Source organism: Prinia subflava, chromosome 1, assembly GCF_021018805.1.
Source record: "Prinia subflava isolate CZ2003 ecotype Zambia chromosome 1, Cam_Psub_1.2, whole genome shotgun sequence".
NCBI lineage: Eukaryota > Metazoa > Chordata > Aves > Passeriformes > Cisticolidae > Prinia > Prinia subflava.
In genome coordinates this window covers 31,484,573-31,506,393 of record NC_086247.1, presented here as the reverse complement: position 1 = coordinate 31,506,393, position 21,821 = coordinate 31,484,573, and the positions used below count along the sequence as shown (strand labels likewise).

The following is a 21,821-nucleotide window of genomic DNA, read 5'->3' as shown; positions in this document are numbered from 1 at the left end:
AAGTTTTCCATCAAAAAGCTGTTCTTTCAGAGTTCTGGATGGCTCTGTCATGCATAGCTTTCATCACTCTTTAAACAAATTTTTGTTAAAAGTAACTACTTCACAAGCTTGAAGAGCTGATTCAGGCAGCTACTATTGATTGCCTAGCTCTAAACTTAAAAAAGAAAAGTATCTTTATTTCAGTTAAAATAGCTGCATAAAATATTTTTAAACTTGTGTGGTAAGAAAAATAGAACAGTAGTACAATTCCTTTAACCATGACTGTTATTTTAAGAGTGGAAAATGTACGGGGATGCTTTACAAGAGAATATCTCCTGGCTTTCTGAAGGCCATAAGAGCTATAAGAAATTGTACCTAGGCTTGGAGGTAGGAAGTTCTAAAACTGAGCAAGTACTGAAATTTTGTTCTCTTGTAAGTCTAATTTATTCTAAATTTTTATTTCAGAGTTCAGTTGGCAAAACCGTTCTTAACAGCAATTATTTAGGAAATGTATTAACTTTGACTTGTTCATCCTAAGAGCTAAGTCTACAAATGATAAGATTTTGAGGTGGCTTAATATCATACAATATGTGCAACAAAGACAAATTGTAGTGGCTTTTATTTTAAAATATTATGGTCTTGTGATTTTGTGGTAGAAGGTGAAGCAACTCTAATACAGCCTGTAAGAACAAAGTATGTATGTGGAAGAAGTGTGTTCATCTTCATGTGTTTTTTACAATGGGTACAATAGGAAGAAGAACATTTTATGGTGGTGTGACATCTAAAAGGAAGAGGAAAAGAATTATACAAACTGTCATATAAACTTCATGGTTTAAGATTAGAATATTTTCTTCTGGAGATTAAAAAAGTTTTGGTTTATGACACCAAATATTGTGTCCATTATGCGTTAATAATGTATACATGTAATGTAATGTGTATATATATATAGTTGTTTCACTAATGTTATAATGAAATAATGGCCCAGGACAGTGAATGGAAAATTTGTACAGTTTTCTAAAGTCAAGTGGTTTTTGTATCCATAGGTGGGTTAAAAGATTTATTCTGTCATTATTATACTATTTATCAAAATAAATGTTGCATTTTGGGAGTCAAAATATACCCTGTAAATTATTTACTTGCTGATAATAATAACGGACAAAGTGCAATCCAACACATTCCAGACTTCTGAAGAAGAGAAGCAAGAACAGATATTCTAGGATTAAACTAAATGATAATAAAGTCTTTACATAATAATAGTCTTGCATAACCAAGTACAGGGTTGTTTTTAATGAGTTATCTGATTAATAATTTGAAAACTGCGTGTCAAAATCCGTACAAAGATAAATTTTAGCACATGGAATTTGTCTGTTATATTTGTGTAATCTTTGGCTATGTTAAGGAGTTTTCTACCTTTCATCTGTGCCAAAAATTAGTAGACGTGATCTCCAGTGTCTGCATGGGAATTTGAATGTGGAAATACTGAATTACTGTTATTTAGATAGCATAGTCTCACCTAATAAAATTTAGTGTGAATGATGAACTACTTCAGGTTCTATCAAGATGTGCTTCTTTCCTGAAAATATTCTAGTTTCCTAACCTGAGTGTTGCTATTGGAGGTATCTGGAAACTATTTCTGCAGCTATCAGGAAATTCTAAAATCCAAGCAAAATTATGGATACTTTGCACTAGAGCAATGGATCACTTTGAGCAAACTCCAGCTTAGTGCAGTAAAGACTATGCATTCACAGTATGGTATGACGTTTTTCAAGAAGAGTATGTCTTAGTATGCTTTTGAAAGGAAGAAATGTGGATTTGTCTTTCAGATGCAAGCTTATTCTTCCATCTCCCTTAAAGAATAAAAATTAAGAATAAACAACAATTCCTAATCTTTTTTTTACTTCTTCCAAGTATGCCTCTTTACTATCTTGAACGTCCCTTTTTCCAAGCTTATCCATAAAATCAATGACTGACAACCTTACTCTAGTTTTCATAATTTGTGTTTGAATTGTTTTTGAATTTGTGTTTGAATTATTATTTCAGCAAAAGATGGTTATAGAAATGGAAGAGGAGATCTCATTCATTTCATATAAACTATTAATTTAGAGGAAATAAATCCTTGTTTGAAAGCATGTTGGATAATGCCCTTTTGGTTAAGAAAAATGCCCATTACTGAAAAACAGTCTCACAAGACAGAAAATGCACTTAATTTAGCTTGGAAAGTTGCACTAAGCCTTTCAGTTTCATATTTGTGCTTTATTCACTGCAGCGTAGCTGCACGGGGTTTCTAAAGGGAATGCTGTGAAGGGATTAAAACTTCTTTTCTCTTGGTGAAAGCATTTTTATTCCTTACATAACACACATGCAGCATACATTTTTCAATTCTGACTTTTTGATCTTCTGCCTCAGTACAAGCTTCAAATTTTAAAAAAATGGACATTTTTTGGTGGTTTTTTTATTTTTTTAAGAATAAGATACACAACAAATATTTCTAAGAAGGTTTCCCTTTTTTTTCTTTTAAATTTCAGACATGGGACACAGAACTGGAGAGATCTGCAGAGTCATGGGCTGAAACCTGTCTGTGGGAGCATGGCCCAGCAAGCCTCCTTCCATCTATTGGGCAGAATCTGGGGGCACACTGGGGAAGGTAGTTTGATACTGTTTTATTCAATATACGAGATTTTTAAAAATCTAACAAAATTTGCTTGTTACTGTAAGGAAAAATGTTAGAAGCTACAACTTTTGAATGATCTAATACACTGCTCCTGGCTTTCCCAGGTACAGACCTCCGACATTTCATGTCCAGGCATGGTATGATGAAGTGAGAGATTTCACATATCCCCATCCTCATGAATGCAATCCATATTGTCCGTACAGATGCTCTGGTCCTGTTTGTACACATTATACACAGGTACGTAGGTGTGCTTGATTTTAATCACCTATGGAAAGAGTGACAGAGACTCCCAGCTAGGTTGGAGTCTGACACTTAAGAGCACACTAAACTTGCAGTACATACCACAGCACAAAAACCCAAAAAAGGGCTTGTTTAGACTCCACAGTTATAAGCACTGGGTGTCAGTGACAAAGTAAGGTTGTCATACAAATCTTTATATTTCATCCTCGTAAATAGCAGCAGGAATGAGCAAAAAGCTCACAAACGACAGTGTTAAAGTGAATGTTACTACTCAGTGCACTTTGCATAATCCGAATAACCCTTTCCATATGTTGAAGAAACAGCTAATTTTTTTAGAAAAAAAGTTTTCTTAGGAGAATTCCTCAGATCAAACAGGAGTTTTTAAGATCTTGTTGTAACATTTTAAAATTGCCCAGTGATTATTTACTCCGTACTTCTGAAATTTGTATAACTAGCCTAAATTTTTTTGAAGGGTACCAGTCATGTTTCCGTGAAGGGGAAATACCTGATCTTCAGAATATACTATGGTCCACATATAATTTTTGATATAATATTGGAAAACTTCAAAATTATTGCTTTTTGAACACTTGTTTTCTGTTTACTAGAATAATCTACAATTGTATCTGCTTTTAAAGTAAAGTTACCTGCATATTCTTATTTACTGTATCTATAACCTGTAATTACATTTACTATTACATGCAAGATCAATACATATATACAGCTTTTTTGTGGTACTAGTTCTTCACAATACTTTTCTCTTTCAACTCTTAAATCCTACTGGATCTACAGCTTTGGCTTACCTTGAATGGATAGATTTTCAACACCCATCATTTGTATAATTTGAACATTCCAGACTTTGTCATTTTGATTATATTTGAGATCTGCAATGAAAGGTGAATAAAGGAGCACAACCACCTTACATTGCAATCATATTAAAGGATATTAATTTAAAATCCATTACTGGGTCTATTCAGTGTATGAGTATTTTGGTTAATGTTTTTATTCTTTGTTACCTCTTTTTGCTGAAAAATATCTGTTGTCTCAGTCCAACCAATCCAAACCCCTCTGGGTCTTTAGGTTGTTCTGGGAAGTCAATCACACAGGACCATAACTTCTAACTCACAATCATCAATTAATTGTGATTCCAAGAATCAGTTCTTCAGATCATGTTTTGCTACACTTTCAAATATATGCTTAGAGCATTTGTTTAAAATGAGAACCATATCTTTTCTATCAATGTAAAACTTTTCTCGCTAATAAGGGTATAAATGAATGGCCTTTTGACAGTTGTAATTAGGCCACATCAAGCCATTTATAGCAGAGGGGAATACATCACTTTGGTAATTTGAGTTTTGTATATTGATTTTAAGTTGAACATCTTTGGTTTTCACATTTTCCTCTTTTCCACAGGTTGTTTGGGCTACAAGTAGCAGAATTGGTTGTGCAATTAATTTGTGTCATAACATGAACATCTGGGGGCAGATTTGGCCAAAAGCAGTTTATCTTGTATGCAATTATTCTCCTAAGTAAGTAGATTGACACCCAAAAATATCTGGGGGGGGGGGGGGGCAAGAGATTTTATAATAGTCCAGGAAATAATCTGCAAGGAAATCAGCCTGGATTTTCTGGTTTTTGTACTGTTACAAAATAGAGCATTGTTCCCAAACAGCCTTCGGCTGCACAAATACTCTTGTGAGTTTTCTGGTGCTTCAGTTTTCTGGTCTCTGTTTTAGTTACAGCATCAGAGACCTTTATTATAATGTGATATTTTTCTGAAAAGTATAAGTATTTCCCCACTGTGACTTAAAGGAATGTGTAACGGCAAGCCCATGGTTAAGATCAAATTTTGTAGGATATTCCATCTGGGAGAGGGTGGAGCCTGTTCTCATGAAGTGGAGGAATTTGGTCTTGTGCTGCTATACCAATCAGAAAAGATCTTACAGCCATTTATGTCAGTTCTTATTTTTTTTTCTTCATGGACTTTTCAACTAGATCCTGTGTATTTGGTGTAGAGTCATAGTATCATTTGGACTGTAAAAGACCATTAAGACCATTGACCAGTAACCTAATTCTGGCAAGTCTGCCACTAAACCATGTCCTTGAGTGCCACATCCACACACCTTTTAAATACCTCCAGGGATGGTGACTCCACCACTTCCCTGGGCAGCCTGTTCCAGTGCTTGGCAGCCCTTTCACTAAAAATTGCTCCCTAATATCCAATCTAAACTCCCCTAGTGCAACTTCAGGCCATTTCCTCTCATCCTATTGCTTGTAACTTGGGAATATCAGAACAATGTTATGGTCTATGTGCCTGCTGGTTTTTATAATTTATTTATTGATATACTAAGTGCTGTTTAATGTCAACGTGCTAATTGATTAAGGCATTTTTTGCAATTTTTTTCTGTACAGAGGGAACTGGTGGGGTCATGCTCCTTATAAACCCGGCCGCCCGTGTTCTGCATGTCCCCCTAGTTTTGGAGGAGGTTGTAGAGAAAACCTTTGTTATAGAGGTATGCACTGTTTCACTGTTACATCTATAAATGGGAATAGAAATGTCACTTTTCTTTTGATTTATTTCGTCATTTTGCTTTAACATAGTGGAATAAAATATACTATATATGTGCCCAAAGACCAGTTAGGCCCTAATTTACTATGTTGAGTGGGAATATGTACACGAGAGGCTGCGTCTCCCCAGAGGGAATGGAGTGCACTGAACTCCTGCTGCTAAGTGCTGATTCAGGGGGTTTTAGTACATGAAGATGGAGACTCATTGTATGCTCTTTATGTGCCTTTCTGTAATTACACTGCAAGTCTGTGCAGTCATTTGTTTATAGGGAAATATTTTCTCAGTGACATAGTCATATGGTGTGTGTGAAAAATCAAGAACAAAGCTAGAAGACATTAGTAATTAAAGAAAATGTCAGCTAGGATGATTATTGACTTACAGTTTTTGGAATAGCATTTATAGCATTGAATCACAGCATATTATGAAGCTGCTACTTTTTTTGTTCTACTCTGTGAACAACTCATTTAGCAATTTTTGTTAATAACTTTTGAGATTTCTTGTGGACCATATGAAAGCTGCATGTGTGTGCCCAAATAGCTTCTGTATGGTTCTAAGTAAGAAACGTAGATACAGTTATGAATGTTTCAGAATTATTATCACTATGTGTGAATAGAAGGGCCTCATTTTCTGGTGTGTGTTACTATGAAAAAAGCTTGAATTGCATGCTGTCTATGAACTTGGTAAAACTTTGCCCATGTGTAACAGAGACTGTCCAGTTGGTTTTCTGATGGAGTAAAGATATTAAAACAGGAGTGTTAAGAACAGTTTCATACTCCAATTGTGCTACACATGCTGGGAGGAAAAAAAAAAGTCTTCTCACTACCACAAGCATACTTGAGGTGTTTTATTAATTTTGAGTTCTCCGTCTTATGAAACACTGGAGAGTTTTCCTCCCTTTCTTCCTTTCGTCCACCATTTTATGAGAATAAAGCCGTTTTACTGAAACACGGTAAGGGATTTACATTCCAGGCTGATTTTTTTTTTCTGAGAGATTATATTTTTTTTTGCCCATTTTCTGAAACAGAGGATTCAGGAAGACCTTATTCCCCCCATGAACCAGAAGAGGAAACCAATGAGATTGAACGTCAGCAATCCAAAGCCCAGGATGCAACCGTGCAAAGCCGGCCAAGAACACATCAACCTCCAGCCTCCACAGGCACTGATGACAGTGAGAAAAATGAAGTGATAAGCACACAGCAAATGTGTAAGGAATTCACCTGATTTGCAAGTGGTCCACAAAATTGATTTATCTAGCATCAAATTCATTGCAGTGAATTTGCTTTTTTGCTTGTTTTAGCTCAGATTGTTTCATGTGAAGTAAGGCTAAGAGACCAGTGCAAAGGAACAACTTGCAATAGGTATGGTAAATTTTACAGTTGTCATTTTGAGATTTTTCTGAAAGGCTATATTTGTACGTGAGCTGGAGTATTTCTCCTTTTTGTAATCCCAGGATTTAAAACCAAGTTGTATTTAATTTTCTTAGGTATGAATGTCCTGCTGGCTGTTTGGATAGCAAAGCCAAAGTTATTGGAAGTGTACATTATGAAATGGTAAATACTTTTAAATTAGATTTTGTACCAGTGGAGTGTTTAATGAAATGTCTTTTCTGTTGGCATACTAGTTAAAATCGTATTAAGAATGGATTTTGAGGATGTCAGCATTCACCAAAAGTAAAAGCTTACACCAAATATTTAAGAAAGCATCAGGTGACCTAAGTGTGCATCTGCTGTTCTGTGTATACTGAACAAATGTACTTCATACCTATACATACATAGAAGCAGAATTTTTGTGACCACATATTTACGTGCAAATATGTGAAGGTGGAACTAAAGGATGATTCCAGCAATTTGTGGATATGCTTGTACAAATTTTTTCAGTGAGATAGACCTACTTGTGTATAACCTTAATACTAGCTGAGGGTATATAATTTACTCCGTAGAATGGGAAAACAGTATAGGAAATGACAGCTACTGTGAACGAGTGTACTGTCAATGAGACTAGTTTATCTCCAAGTAAGGCAAAGTGGTGGTTTATTTGCTTGAAATAACACCTATGTGGCCCAAGTCAAACATAAAAGACACTATACCAAGTTTTTAATGACACATTGTAATTAAAACCTGGTTTTTATCTGACATGGATCTGCTTTTCCTGCTCTGTTTTTCAGCAATCCAGTATTTGTAAAGCTGCCATACATTATGGCATCCTAGACAATGAAGGTGGTTGGGTTGATGTTACTAGGCAAGGGAGAAAAAATTACTTTATCAAGTCTTACAGAAATGGTGTTCAGTCAATTGGGTAAGTTTTTATCTTAAAATTAAAATGTATGAAAAGGTTTTCATCTGTTTAGTTTCATTTCATACAAAATATATCACATTTTTAATAACATTTTGCTATGCTTTTTGTCCTAAAGAATATGAAAATGCTATGAAAAGGCATCTAGAAACGTGTATCTAGAGATATTGTATCAATTCTGAAACTTTAACCAGTGTTTAATGGTGGAAGGGAATTGGCAAAATAATAATATGAAAGAAGGTTAAATAATTTACAGAATGACTTGGGCAGTAAGTTAGGATTTGTAGTTAAATAATGTTGAGAGTGTTCAGTTAATTAATTGGTAAGAGTATATATTTTTTGTCAAAAACTAGCACATACTGGCAGATTATGTGTTTTGGATATGGACAGAGCAATCTATGACAATTAGCAAAGCAATAATATTACAAGTTGGTGTTTGTAAATGACACTTTTGTAGGGTGCATATGGAACAAGAAGAAAATACACCTCTTCCTGTATTGTTTGGTAATTTCGTCACAGTTCCACAGTTTACATATGACATTTTGCACAAATATTTTGCACAATTTTCAAATTGGCCAGTGATGGAATAATATTCCATACATAAGTGGAAACTTAATTTGGAGGTGTACTGCACTGCTGAGGTGCCTTCCCTAAGACCGGTATGTGAAAAAAGCTCCAAATACTTGTAGACATGCTGAAGGAAAACCCAGGAAAGCAATGCATAGAAATGGAGAATGCTTGGTTGTTTCATATATAATTATCCAATGATAGAAAAACATCAATATTAGTATATTTGAGTCTAAGATATTATTGCTATTTGCAAATTACACTTCACTATGTCATAATGTATTCTTCAGAGCTTTGCATTGCTGTCCTTGTTTCTGTCTAGAGTTAGTATACATGTAATAGTGGGATGTGTGTAGCTCATAGGCGTAATACTGAGCTGAAAGAAAACAGAATTTTTCTGAGTGATGTATTTGGCTCACATGTAAACCCAAGAGTCAAGGAGACAGGTAATCATCAGAGGCTGTGCTGTCACTCTGTGCTGTGTAAACACAGGTGATGACACCTGTTATCATTTCTCTTTTCAACAGATATGTCTAATCCAGCACAGGGAGGACCATTTATATGGTAGACTAAATTCAGTGGCCCTGGGTAATCTTAAGGCATTGATATCAATCAGTTTCTTTGGATGACCTGACTCTGGTTTGATTTACCTGCCTAAAAATCAAGATACAGAAAAACATTTCTCTTTTTTACTTGCTTTGATACAAAGAGAGAATTAGATCTTGATTATATCAATGCAAACATACAAGGAGCCAGCTTGTTTACAAATGTAGGAATAGATAGCTGTAAAAAAACTCTTCAAACTGGAATCAATTGATTTCCCATCAGTTGAAATCTCTGTGTTTCTATGCCATATGAGACAAAACTGTATGATTGTCCAGCCTACAGAGTGTATTTAGCACCTAACCTCTGAGAATTGGAACTCAGGGCAAGTTATTTCGGCTGTGGGATAAATAAAGATTATTTGCCAAAGTTTCAAACCTTCAAAAGGCCCATCAATGAGGCAGGGGCTGCCTTGCAGCTACCTGACTCTCACCAGTGTCTGTAAATGGAGCCTTGCATAAACTACTATTTCATCTATTCAAGATTTGATGAAATAAAGTGGATCTCACCTCTACTGCATATTGCAAAACAGAATAGAGAATACAGAAAAGCAGAAAAGTGTCAGTGCTGCTCACAGCAAATGTCCAAATCTTCAGCTTCTTTGATTTCTTATCAGGATTGCCAATACCAATGTTTTTTCAGCTGTTGGATTTTCTTAGGATAGGGTAGTGCTGTGAATATCTCAACAAGCTAGTCAATGACAGAATACATATTCCTACATCAGTGTTTGACAGTGCTAGGGCAACAGAAGCATCAGCTACTTCAGTGAAAGTAAATTGGAATCCAGTAAAGGGCCAATGTGAAGTTGATGGCTCATACAAGTAAATAAACCAATGCAGGCAAACAGTGGTGCCCACAGGAGCAATTTGCTCCAAAGTTGAATAGGGAATAATTTCCTTGTTTTTTTGGTTTTTTTTTAATAAGTAACGTTATGGGTGCCAAAGGCATCATCAGCTTCTTTGTTACAGATGAAAAATATCACAATCAGAGGCATCTCCCAGGAATTAAAAGAGGAGGAAAATAGAAGATGAGGGGGAAAAAAAGAAACGTTCATCAATTTGTAATGAAACAACATAATCTATGTAGTTGAGTTTTTATAACAACAGGAAGGAGATACATCTGAGTGCCATATAATTACTGGAAAAAAAAGAGAACTCTTACATGTTATACTGGGTTTTTAATGATCCTGATGATAACAGGAGATGCAAAATCCAAAAGTAAACTTTAATGAAACTTCAGAAAGGCTGTGAGTAGAAACTCTTCTCAATGTTGGAGTTGTTTATAATAATGAACCTTTAACAAAAGGTGAACATGCTCCTCTGGTAGATGAAAGCTGCTGAGCAACAACATGCTACATTATGAGGGAACAATATATTGCTTAATTGGTTCCTATCACATGTTCTCTTAGCAAATTAAACTCCTGAAAGAGTTTAACACACATTCCTGTTTTTGAAACAGATTCACTGGGAGTACAAAGTAAATGTGTCATTGCAATAAGTATATTCCTGAGGAGAAGGGATAGCAGTGAGTAAAAACTGATTGAGGACAGACATTCTCTTGGGTTTATTTCCATATTTTCTAATAAAAATTATTCTAGCTAAAAGAAACCACTGAAATACATTACTTACTGATAATTTCTAATATTGCTTCTTCAGAAAATACCAATCTGCTAACTCCTTCACTGTCTCTAAAGTAACAGGTTAGTATTTATTTCTTATAAGCTCAGTACTACTCTGTTTTTCTTAAATAGCACGCATTTACTTGTTTGTGTTTTATTTTCTTCAGTTCAGGCTATCACCTGTGAAACCACAGTGGAACAACTGTGCCCATTTCAAAAACCAGCCTCACACTGTCCAAGGTAAAATTCATATAGTGTTAGTAATTAAAGTGCTGCTCTATTTTCTGCCATTTGCTAATAATTTTAAGTTATCTTAAATTTTTGAGAAAGGTGACAACAGTGTAAAAATGAAGTCAAAAATGTTCAAGTGATATTTTAGTCTTTGATCTAGTAGAAGGCAAGGTAGGTAGATGATCTGCAGGATTTTTCATTAGGAAAATCTCTTTTACTAATTAAGATCCTGTTGCTAATCCTAGTCAAGTCCTTGCACTAAGGACTGTTAATGAAAGTGTATTTTTATTTTTCATTGTCCATTATTATGTATATGCACCTTGGGCAAAGTATGTTTTATTTCAATTTATTCACCTGCAAACCGATACAATAGAAGGATAAAATTCAGATCATTATCTCGGAAGTTACCAATTTGCTTGGGAGTTCTGGAGAAACTGGATTAAAAATAATTGAAATATATCTGGTTAAGGTAAGGTCTGGTCTGCTGGTTGCCTTTAAATATCTGTGCCATTTCTTTGAAGCCAGTGTTTTAACTCTTCGAAAGGTGCCTGTACCGCAATATTTTGACAAAGGAATTCGGTAACAGTTCTTAGAACCACAGATGAGTCAAAGGTAAATACACTGTAGCATGATTTACCACAAATTAAGCTGGAGATATCCACAGGATTACTTTCATAGCAATCCTGCAGCCAACAGAGGAAATAAGTACAAAGCCAAAACTGCTAGGAAAACATCTCTCCATGTAGCACTTGGGTCCATGGACTAACTTGGTGTTTGGCTATGACTCCGGTTTTCTAGCTGGAAGATGTGGAGAAGTAAGCTAAGGAGTGGAACAGGGGAATGGATGGGTACAATCTCCGTCCTCTGTCTTTCTCTATTTTTCTTCATTATTAAAAATTAAAGCTAGCTGCATTAAGAGAAAAACAGGTTTTGTCTTTAGGAAAATGAAAAAATAAATTCAAGGTTAAACATTAGATATTTCTGATGTGTCAACTTAAGGAACTTCACAATGGCGGTGATTCATTCAAGGTTCTGTGCATGCTCTTAATTCTGAAAATGTAGTCTTGGGAATTACAAGCAGTAATCAGCCATGGCATTGATTACGCAACCCCATTTTTCCCTCTTACTCCCAACTCGTAAATCAGCAGGTCTTCAACAGGCCTCTTCAACTTCTTGCTTCCTTCTGACAAAAATATGTTACTGACTCTTATCAGCATGTTTTAGTTACCTGTCTGTGAAGACTCTAGCATGCCCAAGTGATTTGACTTCCCAAATGTTGATTGGAGCCTGGATAACATTTCAGAGAAGAACACTTGCCCAAGACTGCCCCATTTTTAGGGTGGCTCCATTTTTCAAATGATATAGCTCAGAGTAGACCTAGATTCAGCTGACAGTTCCTGCTTGTAGCATTTCAGAATTAGAAAATAAGATGCTAACACCTTTTGTACTGCTCTTAACTTCCCACATGGTTTTCCTGTGCATTCTGAAGCTATAGAAGATGTGAATCATGGAGAAGGTTTTCCTCAAATGTTAACAAAATGCAGTTAATAAAGACAGTGTTTGTTTTAGTAGGTTTCTGGCCTCCCAGAATCAGTTAGGAGTCTCACTGCTTTCCAAGGTGTTTCATTCTAGCCGCATATGCCAATGTTCAGCTCCATTATAAGTTGCTGAATTGGCTTTTGTCACCAGGTCATCAGTATCAAAGTAGGTCCTCAGTCAGATCTGCCTCTTCTGAGAAGGTATCTGACTGTATATTTTGTATAGGACACCTAGAATCAGATAAATTCTAGAGTAATGAACAGGCTCCCTTCTCACTGACTTTTCTACTTGCCTCACAAATGTTGAACAAGAACACCATCTGCTTATCCAAAGGAGAGAAGACCAGACTTGTTAAAGTATGATTTTAAGCACTTCATCATGAACCTCAGCACATCAGGAGTTCTTTCACCTGCGTGGCCAAAGACTCAAAAACTGACAGCTTTTAAATAGCAATATAGACCCATATGTACAGACAATCAACTTGATTTATACTTAATAATGCTGTCATTGTACATGTTATATTAATCCTCTTATGCTCTTGCTAACTGGATGTGGTTTGTTGTTGATCTTTCAGGGTGTATTGTCCTCACAACTGTATGCAGGCAAATCCACACTACGCTCGTGTAATTGGTACACGAATTTATTCTGATGTAAGTATAGGGATTTACGTTATGTTATAAAATGAGACATAAAATTCTATGAAAAAAATTATAATGTAATTATAAGATAAAATACTGATATACAATTTTCCTCCATATGATGATTTTTTACACAATCTTTTCAAAAGTTCTTTTTCAGAGGCTCCCATTTAAGTTAGTGATAGTCAGATGATGGAGATATGGAAAGTTACTTAAAAATTCATTGCAGGCTTCACTAGTCTCTAGGCCCATACCTTAATTTTTTTATCAAAATTCCAACTGTTCAACATTGGTTCAACATTAGCAGTGTATACTCACATACATTTTGAATATTTTGAAATTTCAGGGAATATTTTGAATATTTTGAAATTCTCAGGGAATACCCTGAAACTTTTTCAAAAGTATTCATAATTATCTGCTATGGTAAAATATAGAGAATAAGATGTTGAAAGCTATTAAACACCTCCATATTCCTATGATGATATGTTAACGACACTTGTGATTTAAATGCCTTTGTGGAGTAATGCTATGCTGTGGTAGATGCTGGTATTTGTTGAGTATCTGAAGAAGGAAAATAATTGACTTGGTATTTAGATCCTATGATCTGTTAAAAATGCAAGTTTAAGAGTGTTCACAACACAGTAATAAAGCATGGCCATATAATGCTGTATGAAGCATTCACACTAATTTAAAAATACTGCCTTATATATCCTTTGGAATTTCTTCATCAAAATTAAACAAACAACCCCAGATCTTTGAAGTTTTCCAGAAAGTGACACAAAGATGCTGATGCAAACCACAAATAATATGCTGAAATTTGTCGTAGACATAGTGAAATCCAGTTTTGCTTAAATCAACAGGAGGCTTGCCTTAGTGGTTCAAGTAAGTGTGATCTGGATGACATAATATTGAGCATAGGAAATATTCCTATGCTCAATAAGCATAGGAATAAAGCATGTCTAACAGTCTCATGCCAAGACAATGAGAAGTTCTTGAGAGATAAGGGCAGATAATTCTTTGTGAAAAAAAATATTCTATATATGTTTAGAAAACTATATGCATCTATTCATAGCTATTCCTACAAACTAGTCCATAATTATGAATTTATACTCATTTATTCAAAAACTATGCACATTTGTTCTCCAGTCTCATCTGGAATGTAGCATCAGAATATCAGTTTGTTTTTCATCTGAAAATAGCCTCTGAGTTGTTTTCATGAACCCGAGTCTTCTGACCTCTCCTTTTTCACATACTCCATTCCAGTATCTTGCCTTCACTTTTGAGATGTTGTGCATTAGCCCAGCCATACTTGACTGGTCCAGTTGTGCTGCTAGCCCAGACAATGGCCCCATCCTTTGCTGGAGATAATTTCCAAGAAGTAGTGAGCCTCCTCTGTCAAAATCTCCATCCCTTGACTTTTCCTTTCATTTTTACTTGACTAGAAACTTCCAAGTAATGTTGGAACAGACAGAATCTTAGCCACCCTCAAATGTGATTATAAAGGTAAATCCCCATCTCATGATGTAAAGAGTGTAGTAGTATGGTTACTATTACACAGGTGAAAAAGCTGATCTTTCTTTTCCCCAATTGTACCTCTAGCCTTTTTTTATATCTCCAGTGGGAACTGAAAATGAAGTTACTGCTGTGTTATTGTACTAGGAATGAATAGAATGAACAGTATTCTTCTAGTTCTTCAGTGTAGTTAATTGCTTGTAAATACCATCTTACATTTCTTCTGACTATAATCCTGTATTGCAGAGGCCATTTTTCCCCCTGGGTATTTGAAATTGCACATGATCTATCTACTCTTTAGTTACTCCACAGTATGGATAAATAAGGGCTGCTATAATCTTAGCAGTAAAGTATCTATTGGTGTTCAGGGTATAAAAAAAGTTTTGCAAGCTTGGGAGGAGGAAAAGTACAGAGTGGTATAAATGACATCCTTTCTGTCATGTTCAAAAACTGCATCCTGCAGTGTGGAAAGAAAAACTCTAAAGCATCTTTGCAAGAGATTATTTGCATAAATTATTTCATATCCTTACTGCTTTAAATATTGTAACATTAAAAGACAAACTATATGTGAGTGAACCTGGCAAGTCCTTGGCTTAGAAAGAAAGTAGGAAAATCATTGCTGTTTTAAATTCCTGATTTTGTATAGCATTGAGATCGAAAATTGCTATGATAACATAAATAAATTATTCCAATTATAACGGGAAGACATGCAGTTTTTGTTTAAGTTGTGGCCTGTTTGGCCAGCTATTTGTATTTATATTGGCTAAGTTTTTTAAGGTTGCTTGTGGAGAAACTTACTGCATTGAAAACCTTTTCTACCCAAAAACTTGTCTCCAAGTGGAGATACACTGAATGTTGGAACTGTACTTTGCTGTGCTATGTCTTAAAAATTGGGACCTACCTTCTGGAATATCTAAGAAGTTTCATTCTTTTGACAATTATTAAAATGCTGAAAGAGTAATAGAGTACTGCAAGTTTAAATCAATTATTTAAATTACCATTATCAAGATTGTCACTGAGAAATCCTTCTGTGGATATTGTTTATTCCTCATGGGTTCGTGAGGGGAATTTGTGACCAGAAAACAGAGGTTTCAAGCAACTATAAGTGCTATTAACTTCACAGAGAACTTTCATTTTAGACCTCTCTCTTTTGTCTGATGCTTACGTTATACCCTTCATCTAAATAGCTTTTAGTATTTACCCATGTCAGGATAGAAAACTGTGATGCTCCCTTTATGGATCATTTCACTGATGTTTGAGGTTTTGGCTGATAAATACTTTTGTTTTGAAAGGCTGAAGAATTCAAACACGTTCCTCATCTTCGAACTGAAATAACCTGAAATAAATGCTTTTTGCATCATAGTGAGAGTGATCTGAAATCTGTTTCTGAATTCCTGTAAAGTGGCCTAATTCCTAAAGAAGCTGATTTAGATACTGTAAGACTAATACAATTAGTCGTGCAATAAATATAACTGTTTTACGTTTCCTACACTTGGTTTAAGTACCTTTATTTGTCTTCCTCTTAAAAATGATGAGATAAAAGGATGAGTGCAAGGGTAACCTTTCTCTTCCTCCTCCTCAGATCTCCAGCATCTGCCGGGCAGCAGTGCACGCCGGCGTGGTGCGCAACCAGGGCGGCTATATCGATGTGATGCCAGTAGACAAAAGAAAGGTCTATGTGGCCTCCTTTCAGAACGGGATATATTCAGAAAGGTACAGAGCCCGTTTGCACAGGTTGCACTTTGCTCTTGACCTCGATGAGGTTCTCAGTGTTGCATTGTGTCTGTTTGTGCCTGGGGCAGTGCTAGAAGGCAAACAAAGGGGCCACAAGGGGGGATTTACAGCAGCTGTGTAACAGCAGCTGCAGTGACTTCGGAGGAGCTGTGGCAGTGGAGCTGCCTGCCTCCTCTAACCTCATAAAACATTACCCTGAAAAGCTGCTTATGAAATAAAGTAAACCTCTTGTTGCAACTAACTCAAGATTTGATAAGAAAATTGCCTTTACTTCCTCAGGGAAGTAAATTTTAATTTTTTAAAAATTAACGTTAGTGATGCAGGTTCATTGGTTCCTGATGAACTTTTCATTAGTGATTTACATGGTATCGAACCAGTGATCCCGAATCTTACTTAATACTCACAAACATAAAATTCACAATCATTTAAGCATATTTTTAGTGTTCTTTTTTTAATAATTTGTTATTAACAATGTTTTTCTGAAAGACAAGGAGATACTGTGAAAGTTCACATGTATTTGTGCATTGTGTGATGATAACACATCATCATATGTTGCAGATGAAATTTAATCCCTGAAAGGCTTCTCCAGGTCTAAAGGAAGAAAGAGAAATTATTTTAAGAACATTGCACCACTCTTTTTGTCCTGTAAAGCTAAGAATGTTTCTTAGACTAAAATTCATTGTTACCTAACCAGACTATAGTCTTTCCAAGAAATCAGAGTAGGAAGAAACCTCAAGAAGTTGCTGTAGAAAACTCATAAGTAGGAAAACACTGAGTATTTTTGCCTTGTTTTTAATTGTGAGTGGGAGAATGTATTCTCTCTTTCTCTCAGACCTTTCAACAAATCTGGAAGCTTGTAAAATACAGATTTTCTTTGTTCAGTGGATGACTTATTTTAGACTTCTTTTGACTTTTTCCTGTGATCATCCATTTCCCTTAGAGTGCCTCCTCACTGATACTTTTGCTCTCCGTATAAATCTTCTTTAGTAGAGAGGCAGACAGGAAGAATGTTGCAAATTTGATCATTATTTATACTTTATATGTAATGTACATCTTATATACTATCTATAAGTAGAAGTTTTAAAATCTGTATATTTTAAAATACATATACATGTATATATTTTAAAACACACATATATTTGCACATATAAATCATAGTAAAGTAAAGTAAAATGTATAATTTTAGTAAAGTTTGGGAGGTCAGCAGTTTGGAAAAGAGTGCCATGCAAGTTTTCTGTGGAGTAGAAGATGATGAAATCTAATGCTGTTGCAGCCAAGATGCTTCATTGTGCCTTTCCTTGCTTCCACCTCCATTTCTCTTTCCTTTCCGGATTATCTTCAGACAGGGTTTGCTAAAGAAAAAACAATGGACCTTTAAATAGGGCCTGCTGGCCCAACTTTTAAGGCAAAAATATGTATTCTATTAACATTTGATTGGAATTGGGTATTTTTGTTTCTTTTCTTTTGAAGCCAGATACTTACCCATTCAGAAGGCATTCCCTTTGGTTTTATTAGACATTAGATCTCTGTAGAAATCTATTCTTCATCATATAAGCAACTAACAAACAAGTGATCTCCCGGGTCTGCAAATTCTCTCCAAATACAGTTACTAGAATAGTAAGCATAAGATTTGTGTTTTCTCTGTTTCCAAAGCATTTTTTTGTATTTTGCTTCAATTCTTTAAACCAGAATCCCTCCTCACAAAGGATTACTTGAATTTTTTTATGTTGCATTTTGTTCCTATTGAGCTGTTTGGAAAAAAAAAAATCTGAAATTTATGTCGTTTTTATTTGTAGCAGCTATAAATAAGTCCTAGATAGATAAATTTATGAGTTGTCAGAAGAAGTGCTGCAGGACTTAAAAATTAATTTTTTTAAAAAGTTATTATTGGAGTGTTATGGTCTTAAAAATAACGTAAGGAATGTTTTTATGTTTCAGTTTACAGAATCCTCCAGGAAGCAAGGCTTTCAGAGTATTTGCCGTTGTTTGAATCTAGCAAGTAAAACATAAAACAGGCAAGTGAAACCAGAGCACTTGGAAAAGATTAATACAGGCCATTTCTTGATGATTCCTAAAATTTGTATAAAGCTGTAACATTATTGTACAGAAGATGTATACTGCTTTCCACCAAAAAGTTTAAATTGCATATAAATCTTAATGAAAAAATTTGTAAAAATAAACATGGGAGAAACATTCATTTGAAAATCTATAATGATATATAACAATACTTTGAATCCTGTGTTAAATATTGCTATATTTTCTTAGCAGTTACTCCTATACAGTTAATTCAAAGCTCATAAATGTTCTTTGTTTTCTTCATCTGAATATATTATTATATGGTGCTTTATATATGCCACTAACAGTAACCTTAAAACTATACCACAGGGAGGCCTGAGTTTTTATTTTCAATGTATATAAAAGAAGTCATTCCAATATCTTGATAAAATAAATCATGCCTTAAAGTAAAATAAAAACATATATAACTTTTTGATGATTTAAAGTAGCATTAGCCATGAAAGCATAAATGAACAACTAGATTGTTCTCAATTTCCCACTAATCATAACAAGTACAAATAGCTATTTTGAAATAAAATGAGAAATATAGGACATAGGAAGAAGCCCTGGGTCATGCCAGCATGCTTTCCTCTAAAAAAAGTATTCTTAAGAGACTGGGCCATTCATATCTATTGTTTTTAAAATAGATTAATAAAATATTTATTAGATGCTGCTAAGCTCTTTAGTTCAAATGACCATAATTCATTATAGCCCAGTCCTTCACAGATGTTCCACTATCTTGGGATGGGTGTGTGAAACAGACATATGTAACCTTGAAGGATCTCATAAAATCTTTGTATTGAGAAGTGCAGTAACCTGAAATTAGGGAACAAGCCTGCAGTTCTGCCCAAACACATGCTTTATTTCTGCCATGTGATTCCTTCAATTTACCTAAATTTGGGTTTAGAAAAAGTGTACAATTGCACACATTAAAAAAAAAAATAACTGTGAGCTGTACATGTTATCAATATGCTAAACATTAATATGGGAGTAAATGTTAAAAAAAACCAAAGAAAATGGTAACAAAGGCTAACCTTGCTCCTTGTGACCTGGCAAAATACTCCTGCAGGCCAGGAAGTATAGTGGTACGAAGCCCAGTGACAATTATGTCATTTGTTGCTTCACAATTTTAAAGAATTCATTTATGATGAACAGCTTGGTACATTAATTTTACCATATTATGGTATATGAAGAACATGTAGTGGTGATACTATGTTTCTTTCTATGAAAAGTGTATTGGTGCTTTAAGACTGAAAAGCTGTTAAACTTTATTTTTGGTATATTTTGTTTCTGTTGTTGAACTTATTTCACTCCAACTTGTAAACTTATTCATATTCTTCATATTTCAGAATACTATACTCTGCCTTCTCTTTTGCTACATGTACTACCTCATGTAGTTAGGCAAGCTTTGTTAGTTTTTTTAACCTGTTTTGAATAAAATTAATTTACATTGTAAGAATACCTTTCACAGCTTTTTTTTTTCTTTTTTTTTTTTGTTCCTGATTCAAGACAAAGAAATTAACAGCCATCCTAAATATATGTCTTTCTTTGTTTTTCTGAACTAAACATTGCAAGCAGCCATAATCTGAGGTTCTAAAATTGTAAAGGCAGTTTAGACCCAAAACTTGCACTCATTGTATCAGAAGTCTTATGGATAAATCTCATTTTTTCAAGTTTTGACCAGGGTCAAATCAATGAGGGAGACAAAGAGTCTTTTATGTATAACCCTATTTTTTTCTGCAAGTGGTGGCCATTTAAAGAAGCTTTTATATAGATTTTGCAATACTGGCATTAACCATTTTTCAGGATTGAAACCAAAGTGCAAGTAGACTTTGACTGTGGTGAGTCTCCAACTCAGTCAAAGGCTTGAGACAAACTTGCAACACCTTTTCTTAACAGCACCAAAGCAGTAGCACAGGAAGGTCTTGCATAGCTGCAGTTGGGATTATCAGAACATAAAATGCAGTAAAGCCACCCTTGAAGTTAAGGACATGCATCACTACTGAGGGAGGCTTTTCAAACATAACATTTTGACTGCAGCAGCAGTGTCCCTTTCCAAAAGGCAGGATGTGCTTCCTTGCAGCCTGGCCTTGCCACGCAGCAGCTCTCTGTGCCCCTGCCTGGCCTGTGATCCCCAGCAGGCTCCTCAGAGCCCCTGCAGGGGCTGTGGGGTGCTGTGGACGTGGGTGCTGAGCCTGGTCTGTGCACAGGGCAGAGCAGAGCCTGTGGGGAGGAGAAGAGCAAGGCAGCCACACCTCCGGGCATAACCACAACTTCTTCCTTGGGGTGGGTGGGTGGATACAGTCCTGCATGGAAACACAATTGCCACACCAAATTTCTAAATTTCTGCCCTTTTCCTCCTTTTTTTTTTCCTGGTGCCTTTTTTTTGGTGGTGTGGGGTGTTTGTTGTTTTTTGTTTGGTTGGTTGGGGTTTTTTTTTGGTTTTTTTGGTTTTTTTTTTGGTTTTTTGGGTTTTTTTGGTTTTTTCTTTTCGGTGTATCTTTGCTTTCTTTTTATGTCAAGTCCAGCCTCCACTTCCTGGAAGTTCCTGTGCAGTGGGGCAGGGTGGACCCTTGGGGCCATAACAAGAAAATTAGTGCTTGGTGGGAGGAGAAAGAGAGATACCTCCAACATTCCATGTGTGAATAATTGCTGTGAGCAGCTCTACTAATCAACAGAGTGACAAGAAGAAAGTTCCTCATCACCCTTTCTCCTCACATATTCCATTGCCCAAATTTTTGGAGTTCTGTTGCTTTCCCACATGTAATGACTATCCTGTTCTTATCTAAATATTCCAGCTAACACTGGCTTTTTGAGAAATGTCCTTCTGTATTTACTGTAAGTAATGAGTCAATGAGTATACATTTCCAGAAAGCTGTAGAGTGGGAGCTACACTTTGGTATTTCTTTCTGCAGCAGAAGCAACTGTAGGCCAGATGGTCACAACAAATTCACACCAAGCCCGAAAGAATAGCTAAGAGTATTGGAAAACTTGGAAAACTTGGCTGATGAAAAAAACATACAGAAAATTCAGTTTTAGAATTCTGAAGAATGTTTGGTTAACTGAGAAGTTTAAAAATTGTGTTCTGCACTTGAAATAAAAAAAAAAAGGATAATCAGTAAGAAAGTATAGCTTAGTTAATGCTATTCATAATATTTAGCTTTCTTCTCGGGGAAGACAGACCTAGAAGTAGCCAACAGGAATTATTACAACTTGTACATAACAAAAATGTATTAATACATTGATACTGTTAATGTATTAATACACTAATACTGTCCTAATATTTGTCATTTAGAATTTCTGAAAGGGCTACAATTCCAAGAAATGTAAACCTGCTAAATACAGTAAGCCCCTAAGTGCATATATGAAGCAACAAAGGGTACATATGAACCTTTTCCCACAATCTTGTGGTATTTCCCATGAAAACTTGCTTCCTGAGGAATCTTTTCCAAAGAAGTGCATGGGAATTACTTGGAGAGGAGTCAAGCATTTGTCAAGCATAGGTCACTTGCCTGGTGAGCTGTTCAGTAAGGACCAGTTGATGCATTGCTCTGCTGTTCTGTGTCCATCCAGCCA

General features: G+C 35.4%; 1 protein-coding gene across 2 annotated transcripts in view; it reads left to right on the top strand.

The window, feature by feature from the left end:
• Positions 1–21,580, top strand: part of CRISPLD1 (cysteine rich secretory protein LCCL domain containing 1) — a 38,891-nt gene extending 17,311 nt beyond the window's left edge. For both annotated transcript variants that reach the window (XM_063392285.1, XM_063392293.1), the window contains 13 exons: positions 2,505–2,623; positions 2,755–2,887; positions 4,301–4,416; positions 5,300–5,400; positions 6,481–6,660; positions 6,754–6,814; positions 6,940–7,006; positions 7,621–7,751; positions 10,574–10,617; positions 10,704–10,776; positions 12,881–12,956; positions 16,039–16,169; positions 18,129–21,580. In XM_063392285.1, the coding sequence (XP_063248355.1) occupies positions 2,505–2,623; positions 2,755–2,887; positions 4,301–4,416; positions 5,300–5,400; positions 6,481–6,660; positions 6,754–6,814; positions 6,940–7,006; positions 7,621–7,751; positions 10,574–10,617; positions 10,704–10,776; positions 12,881–12,956; positions 16,039–16,169; positions 18,129–18,180 (1,284 nt within the window). In that variant the 3' untranslated portion in view covers positions 18,181–21,580. The remainder of the gene's footprint in view (positions 1–2,504; positions 2,624–2,754; positions 2,888–4,300; positions 4,417–5,299; positions 5,401–6,480; positions 6,661–6,753; positions 6,815–6,939; positions 7,007–7,620; positions 7,752–10,573; positions 10,618–10,703; positions 10,777–12,880; positions 12,957–16,038; positions 16,170–18,128) is intronic.
• Positions 21,581–21,821: the final 241 nt, after the last annotated feature.